Source organism: Xiphophorus couchianus, chromosome 3, assembly GCF_001444195.1.
Source record: "Xiphophorus couchianus chromosome 3, X_couchianus-1.0, whole genome shotgun sequence".
Classification (NCBI taxonomy): domain Eukaryota; kingdom Metazoa; phylum Chordata; class Actinopteri; order Cyprinodontiformes; family Poeciliidae; genus Xiphophorus; species Xiphophorus couchianus.
In genome coordinates this window covers 18,284,427-18,293,737 of record NC_040230.1, presented here as the reverse complement: position 1 = coordinate 18,293,737, position 9,311 = coordinate 18,284,427, and the positions used below count along the sequence as shown (strand labels likewise).

Sequence of the window (9,311 nt, the reverse complement as noted above, 5' to 3'; positions counted from 1 at the left end):
CCCTTGATGCTAAACTCAGAGTAGGTAAGCCCAATTTTAGGTGTAAGGTGGGTGCGTTTGAATGGGTGTTTGTTTTGTTGTGCGTTCGGCGCCATTTTTTTCGTAAACAGATTTTTTAAATACCCCGGCGCACGTTCGTCCGACACAGCCCCGCTACTATGTTGCACTTTAATTCAGGAAATAACCAAGCAAAAAAAAAAAAAAAAAAAAAGTTGCGGAAAAACGATGCTTTTTATACTCTGTCACGACACATTCAGACAAAAAATATTTAGGGCAATTAAAGTTATGTAACCTATTTCGTTCGGATATAGACCCCGGCAGCAGTCTTCTTGCAGCATCTTTAATTAAAAGTAGTCCCTCCTGGCGGAGGCAGCGGGGTTGTTTTTGTTTTTGCATGTGCGAGTTGTGTGTATAAAAATGAATGGACATGCCAGAAACACGAAAATTTAAAGAGGACCCAGTTTGCTAACAGCATAAATGGTTAGTATGCACTCTTTAAATCCAGCTAAGCACATTGATGCATTTTCTGCTGATGCCTTTGGAACACCAATAACCCGCAAAACAAACAGAGCTATTTTTACGTACAGTGTAAATACTTGGATAAAACAGCTGATGTTTGTCCTTTAAATTAATAATATTTAATAATTATATTTATATACGATGAAGGAATTTGTGTGAAGTTTGACTCTCACATATGACTAGACTAGTTTATTCCTGGACATGAATTAGATGCGTTTGTCTTGTAAAATGCCTAAAGATGACAAGAATCTATCGAAATGCACTACATGGAATTAATACACTTGTATCTGTGATGTGCATCCACAATGTTCAGATGTTATTCGGGTGTTTCCCCCACCCACTGATGCATTTATTTTCTTTCTGCTTGACCTGCCTTGCTTTTGCCTCCCTGAGGAATGCAGGGGTTAAAAATACCCACCTCAGCTGAAAAAAAGGGCGGCAGTTTGTGAAGACTGTGTTGGTTTCCGTGGAGCCCTCCCTACGTTTAACGCGCTCAACAGCATCTCATCCAATAAGCCACATCTCCATCGATGATACGGCTGAATATATATAGTCAGATAATCTTTCGTGAGGAGCTGCAGATGTGACACATGGGGGGGGGGGGGATGAGGCACAGTTAATGCTGCAGGACTAGGAAGTTTTTTATTTATTTATTTATTTTTTTTTTATAAACAACAGAAGTGAACAGAACCTAAAAAACCCTAGTGATGACCCCATGGTAGGATCTCCTTTTGGTGACTGAGTGGTGGTGTAGGCACACAGGAAGCACCTGAGGCGATGTTGAACAATGTTTTCGGCTCTGCTGTGACAGAGTGAGGTCATTAAGGTCCCAGAAGGGCTTGCTGGTGTAATCCTCTTTTGGGAGTTATGATGCATTCGTACAGTTAGGCATACTACTCTGTTCTGTGAGCAGATCCAAACAGGAAAGAAACCCACACCATTCCACATCATTCAGTACTATTCTTCTTTCTGGCTGAAAGATGGGAATTTAAGCTGGGCACCAAGTTCATAAGGCACCTTCCTTTGAGCTCTGCTTTTAAGATCTTTCAGTAATGTTCAAATTTATTTATCTCTCTGCTATTAGCTGATTGCACTTTTGGCTGAGTTTGATACTCAGAATGGCTTTTAAATTGCTTTCAGTGAAGCCACACTAAATCAATCATGCTGCTTCGTTCTTTTCCCATGCCGTTTCATGTTACAACATCCGGCTCACAGACCATCTGTGTGTATTGATCATTTTGAGACAAAGACCTGGGCAAAGATTTCTGTCTGCAGTTTACAGAAGATGTGTGCTGTGCATTACTCTTTGATCTCAAGTTTCTTTCTACATATTTTTGAAGTGATCTGGTTATTTTGCCTCTGTTTGTAATTTTTGCAATTTTGGTTGTTTGATCCTTTCTGGATCCTTTTTGAACCATTCTTCAGTTCAAAGCTTTCTTGGGGACAAGCCATACTAAAGTGTCAAAACATTTTCATTTTAATATGGATTCTCAATAAAAGGTCGATATGGCAATTGGCTGCCCCTCCCCTACATGTTGCTGCACATTGTCACTCAGTTGGTTGGAATAAAGCTACTACACTTTCTCCAAGCTTGCAAGACGGACAGGCATATTTGGCTGCCAAAAAAGCACCAAAAACACAGTCATGATCTGGAAACAAAAGATGCACCAGACGTCACTCTTATTATGGAAACACTGATTTAAAACTACAGTTGGCTGCAGTCTGAATATTGTTTTCTTTAAAAGAAATTAGATCATGTTATTCATCCATGATCCATTACTTGAAAATTATTGTCCTTGCAGAGTCACAAGTGATTATGTGCAGTGATTAATGTTAGACCATTTTTATTTAATACTTAGTGCTATTTCAACTGAAGGTTATTATGCAGTCTGAACATCATAGCAACCTAAGCCTATTTAAGCACTTCATACCTTTTTGACAGCCAATGAATAAAGCAATTAAATAATTTTCAAGAATTACTTGAAAATATGGTTTTATCTTCCAGCTGGAGGCCACTTGCATATTTTCATTTTATCAGGAGTGATAATCTCTCATAATTTAATGCGCCAATAGGCTAAATTGTGGACCAGAACAACAGTTAATGGGAAAAGGAGCAGCAATGGTTCAAGGGATAGTGGATTGCCTGTAACCAGTGGATTGCCAGTTCAAATCCCAGTTCTGTCTGTCTCAGTCACTTTGCCATTGTGTCCTTGGGCAAAGCACTTCACCCGTCTTCCCTCTTGGTACTAGTCAGATGGCTCAGTGGAGTCGATTGAATGGCAGCTTCTCTTCTGTCAGCCTGTCCCAGCTGTGGCTACAATGTACCACGCTGATGGGTAATAAGCTACATTGATCGGCAGGTTAATTACAAAGAAAAAAAAATCTGATATTTGTTTTCGCTACTTCAAAACTAGTGTTCTTTTTTTAAATTTTGGAATATAAATCTATCAACCTGGTGCACGTGCCTTGCCCAGCTGCAACTGAGTATATTTACAGCACTTACAATGAACCTTTTCTTAAACTTGAAGAACTCTAGTCATAATGTTGGAGGTCAAGGTTGGGTGTTGACAAAACATGCCATTTGTTTGTTGCAGAGTCCACCTTTTTACACTGGCCTGCATTCTGTGTTTACTAAGAGTGGCCTGAGGCTGACATCTTAGTGTTGAGTTACATTACTGCATATTTTTTTTCCAGCCATGTAGGTGGGGCTTCACATAAAACCATGAATCAGCACAATGTGTCACTATTTTCATGAATACACACACACTTGCAAAGGGAGACAAAACGATTCGATAGAGACAGTGAGATGGATATTGCAGGCAGGTAGAAGAAGATAATCTCACTTGGTCACTTGAGGGCTGATTAACTCTAAACTCCTTCTAATTCCTTAAGCCTGCTCTCAGTATCCAGGAAACATGCTTTCTTTATGTTCACTTCTATGTACTATTTTATTGAGAACTCATTTTAATATGTGACCAGGTTATTTTAGGAAAGAGTAGTATAAATGTGCAAAAGAAAACTAAATGGATCAGTTTCAGCTCTTTTAAAAATGAGGATGTAAATGCTGTGTGAGCTTTTGCCTCTGGACACACATGTTTGCACATGTGCATATGCGTGTTATGTGAAGCAAGGCGTGAACAAAAATAGATATGAGCTGGGCCAACTAATGAGTCCCAGCATCTTGGGCACATGTCGCTATTTTTAAACTGCTGCCTCCTCCTCTTTCTGCAAGCTCTTCCCTCCTCCCCTCCGATTTTGATGCACAAGGTATAAATGAGACCTGAAGTGTATCAGTTTATGGTTTTGTTCCCTTATGCCAGACAAAATACCTCTGTTGGGTTTAAAAAAACATTAAGTTTATTTGGGAATTGGTTTATTAATAACTGACAAAGTTAGTTACTTTTATTTTCAAACTTATATATTTTATCATATTGTACTTGCCATTATTTTAGATTTAGATCTTTTTATTTTTGTTTTTATGTGTACTGTCTATGGTTTATGTTTTAGGTTTTTCATGTCTTTAAATACATTCTTGTTGTTTTTATTTGATTTATCATTACATTATTATCATTCCACAATTACTTTTTTAAACTTATTTCCATTATGATAAAAAAAAAATACAAAAAAACTTTGGCATTTCCAGCATGTTTTTTTTAATGTTCCTCCATCTGTTTTTAAGCAAAGCTCTTTGTGTTACACTGGTTTCTATTAAAATTGCTCTACAACTAAACTTTGATTGAAAACTCAAATACCTAGATTTTACATAATTGAAAAAAAGAAACACCCAGTTAAAATGAATAATAACCTAAAAATCAAATCACTGAGGATCTCTAGTCTTTGTGCTTGCATTTGATCAGGCTCTCTGTGAGCTCTCTCTTGCTTGGAGGGTGGCCTACTTCATCTATAATTCATCTTATTACAGGCACTAATTGTGTGTTATTGAGGTCCGTCATTTTTCTTTAAAAAATGTGACATTTCATTACTATTCCTTCCCCTCCCATTAAAGTACGGGTGTTATTTGTCACATTTCGAAAGATTGATGGTGTATTGGGAAACCCTGCACCGTCATCGCCGTCTAACATCAGTCCTGATGAGGGTCGGCCCTGCTCAGCTGGCCGATGGCAGAGATGTTAGATGGGCTAACATAAAATGGAGGAGGCAGCAGACACAAGCTCAGCTGGTCCATTAGGAGCGTGTCTGTTTCCTGACACTCAGAATTGAGATGACGGAGCATTAAGACGCCCGCAGGAGGCCGTGGGCATCGATGCATAAAGGTGTGCGCGTCTGTGTGTGCGTGGTGACCCAGGGAACAGACCTATGGAGTGGAGGTGGTGGTGAGGGGTCCTGTTGGGGGAAGGGCAGAGTGGATTAGTAATAGAGTGCGGCACAGTTATTGGTCACTGGACACAAACAATGGGAGGGCTAAAGAGGATTTGGTCTGTTTGAGTGCACCCCTCCTCCTCCTGTCCTGGAGTGCCAGTGGGAAGTATATGGTGTAGTGATCCGGGATGCACCATTTTGGGCGGCCCTGTACATCTGGAGGATCGGCCTTGTCTGCTACCCCCCACACTTCTTCATAGGACATTTCAAAGAGACAAAAGCATTATTCACCAGTTAGACAGTGGCGAGACACGATAATTGTCTGTCATATCAAAGCGAATCGATTGTACAGTGGAGGCCCTGTAACTGAGATATATATATATATATATATATATATATATATATATATATATATATGTATATCACTCAACAGAAACATTGGGTAGTTGTGTAATATCTGCAGTGTATGTTAGCCTGCTGGAAAATTTAATCAGCAAGTTTCTAAAAATATCAAGTCTGACTCATTTTTATGAATCTGCAAAACACAGCAACCTTCTGTAGCTTATTGGTTCATAAAACTATGATTCACTCATAGAATCAATGAGACCAATTAGTAGTGCTGTGGGAAAGTATTTATTTGACTCCTTTGCAGATATTTGGTTTGTGTTTTTGTCAAATTTCAAATCATACCAGATAAAAAATAACCAAAGTAAATGAAAAGTAAATATTTTAATAGATTTCATTTATTGAAGGAAAACATTTAGCAAAACCATCCTGGTCATATGAGAAAAAAAAAATAATTTTCCTTGAATTACCTGTAACTAAACATACTTTTGGTGAAGCTGAGTTCAGTTTCATTGGTTACACACAGGTTTGATCACTGCCAGATCTGTTCAACACATTAAATTATTTAAATAGAATCTATCTGACAATACATTGTCCAAAATATCTCACCACAGTGAGAGCCATTACCTACAAATTAGGAGACAAAAAGTGAAAGGAGACATCTAATGCACTACAGGCCCTGCTTGCAGTTAATTTCAGTGTTTCACGATTCAGCATTTGAAAAGAGACAAAGGAATATTGTGATGATCCCAAGACTAGGAAACTATTTTGTGGACTGAAGATAAAAAAGATGGGGTTTTTATATTTTGTGTTAGTTTTGATATTTAAGGTTTTGGAGAACTTGCTGTAGTGGATAGAACAAAAAAATTCTTAAGAAGACAGTACCACTGTCAGTGTGTGACCTTAAGCTCAAACATACCTTATGTATGCAGCAGAACAAGGATCCGAAGCCCACTAACAAGTCCAATGCTGAATGGGTGGCCTAGTAAAGGGTGGAATTAAATTGGATTGAGATGCTGTGGCAAGACGTTAAACACACTGTTGACACTCTTAGTCCCTTTAATGGGGCTGATTTAAAAGAATATTGCGATTAAGAGAACATTGAAATCCTTTTACAGCGATTGTGAAAGACAAGTCTTCTCTTATTACAAATGCTTAGTGCTGCTAATGCTTCTATTACCAGGTAAGGGGGAATTACTTTTATTTAGCTTTTTCTCTTGATAACTAAAATCCTAGTTAAAAATTAACTTTTTTGGTTTACTCACATTATTTCTGTAACATTAAAATTAGATTGATCTGAAACATCTAAATGTGACATAAAAGCAAAAACAGAAGACATCTGCAATGGGCCAAAGACTTTTCCACAGCTCTGTATATCATTTTTTATACATATATCATCTATATGTTTTGAATGCTTTGTTACTGTATACAGAGTATTTGTTTCCCAGATCAGGATGGGTGTGTTGCGATAGAAAGAGCCAGCCTGGCCTGCTGAAGATGAGACAGGCGGTGCTAATAGGCAGATCTTGAGCAGAATACCTTCTTTGTGTTTGGGCGATTTAATGAGTTCTGATAGGCCATCAGAACTCCATGTTGGCTCAGTCTCCAACAAGTAGGCCTATTGTGTGATGAGCTGATGGGTTGTGTATGTGTCAGTGCTAGATTGTACATTATGGGTCACAGTTTGCTTCATATTTGCTTAAAAAAGAAGTCTGTAATGAAACTTGATGTAATTTATTTGAACAACAGTGTAGATGATAGGAGACTAGAGTTTCTGGGTAAATGTAATTTAATAGCAACATATGTCTGGTGTGTAATGAATATATCTATACATAGCACCGTGCATACACATTGGCCCTCCTGGCAAGATGTGCATTAATATTTATATTCAAAATTATTTAACTACAAAGAAAAATATTATTATGTGCCAGGTTTTAAGTATTAGGGTAGAAAAAGTTTTTTTTTTTTTTTTTAATGTACAAAACAGAATCGGGGAGTAGTGACATGGCAATATGTAGATGTGGAATGAAGGATGCCAATTGGGTAAAAGATGAATAGACGCAAAGTCAGTTCAGTACCTTCCTGTTTTTAGACATTTATTTGTTTGTTGGTTAAGCTGCTTGATTCTGACCAGTGAAGTATTCAGGCATGAAAAAGCTTCTTATGTCAAAGGAAGAACCAGCGCTTTAACGGAGCATTACAGGCACCTTGCAAACAGACATAATATGCTGTCCCACATGAAACGGTATAATCAATTTCTAAATCGACCAGGACAGTTGTTATCAAAAAACTTGACTTGTAGTGGATAATTAACAGGATATTTTTTATCATGTCTTCAGCAGATCTGCCTGTTTGCTAAAGACATGTATAGATATTATTCATCTACTGTAGATAACTTTGTGTAAGGAGGTAATCTGCTTCTCTGAGAAGATAAAGGCTGGGACAAATATATATTATGTACAAATAAACCCAATTATTTAATTTACTCTATGAAACAAAATATTGCTTGAACTTTTTTTAGCACACCGCCCAAAATATAATACATCACGTAAAATGTTGTCAGACAAAATCCATTTAGAGTAGATGGCAGCACTGCTCAAAGTAATTACTGATGGAGCAACTTGATTGTTGTAAGCATCTTCCTTTTACTTGCTGAAGTCTAACTTTGTGCTGAAGCAGCCAAGAATGTGCTGCCAAGATGCTTCTGTATAAAATGCAGCTTCCTATCTGTGATTCTTTTGACAGTTTTGGAAACACCTCAGTAACACTGAAAATATCACACTTTTGGTCTACACTAAGCAACAACCTCCACGCTAAAGAGTGTTGTTGTCAGTGAAACCCAGTTGTAGCTTTTAACTTGATTGAATTTTGACCAGCATATCAGTCATTAGCCAGTTTTGTTTTTTGTTGCACCTCTATTCAGAACACATGTGTACGTTTTCCTCATATAGCTGTAATATCTTGTTTGTTGCACTTTAGTAATTACCATCCATTGTAGTGTCACACACTGGGCTGCACTGTGACCTTTTTCAATATCTGACTCCCCTCTGTTCTCCTTCCCAGTGGCTACCATGACAACAGAGGCAAGTGCTGTGAACGAGGCCGACACTGAGGGCAAACAGAAGAGCAGCCGCGCACCACCAGAAGCTGAATCTGTGCAACAGGAAACGACTGCAACTGAGCAGGAGGGGGAGCAGTTGAGCAAGAAGGCCCAGGAGCAGGCTGCTGAGCCTGGGCCTGCGGACGTAGCTACCTCCCCAGAGGAGGAGCAGCTCAAACCTCGTACCAGGACCTCTGCCGGCAAAGGCCTCTCACGCCTCTTCTCCTCCTTCCTTAAGCGGCGCTCTCAGTGCTCGGACGGTGAGGGCTTTGAGGCTGAGAGAGCCAGCGACGAAAAGGCAGACAAAGAGAAGGCTGACAACGCTGAAGAAGAAAAGGTGGAAGAGGTGAAGAGTGAGGACAAGGAGTCCAAAATAGTAGAGGAAAAATCAGATGTCAAAGAAGTTAAAAAGAAGGAAGAAGATAAAATAGAACAAAAAGAGGAGAAAAAGAAGGTGGAAGAAAAGGTTGAGAAGAAAGGCAGTAAAAAGAAAAAGAAAGAAGCGAAGAAGAAAGCAGAGGAAAAGGATGAAGGCAAAGTGAAAAAGGACGAGGCCAAAAAGGAGGAAGAAAAGCCAGAGGAGCAAAAGGATGAAAAGATAAAGACAATTGTTGAAAAGGAGGAAGCAAAACCAGAGACAAAAGTAGAAGAAAAGAAGCAGGTCACTCAGATTAAAGAGAAGGGGACAGAATCTGGAAAGAAAGAAGAAGGCAAGGTAGATAAGAAGGAAGCTAAGAAAAAAGAAAAAGAGGAAAAGCTGAAGAAAAAAGAAGAGGAAAAAACAAAGAGAAAAGCAGAGGAGGACGAGAGGGTAAGAAAGAGAGAAGAGGAGAAAACAAAAAAAAGAGAAGAAGAAAAAGCCAGAGAAGTTGAAAAGTTGAAAAAGAAAGAAGAGGAAAAAGCTAAAAAAAAGGAGGAGGAAAAAGCTAAAGAGGAAAAAACAAAGAAGAAGGAGGAGGAAAAAGCAAAAGAAGAGAAAGCAAAAAAGGAAGAAGAAAAAACTAAAGAGGAAAAGACAAAAAAGAAG

General features: G+C 38.6%; 1 protein-coding gene across 1 annotated transcript; it reads left to right on the top strand.

Annotated features, from left to right (window-relative positions):
* Positions 1–348: 348 nt before the first annotated feature.
* On the top strand, positions 349–9,206 carry LOC114141745 (caldesmon-like; the record flags this gene model as incomplete). The annotated part of the gene is made up of 2 exons (XM_028012537.1): positions 349–480; positions 8,248–9,206. A coding segment is annotated over exon 2 (951 nt), but the record flags the coding sequence as incomplete, so codon positions are not given.
* Between the last annotated feature and the right edge of the window lie 105 nt (positions 9,207–9,311).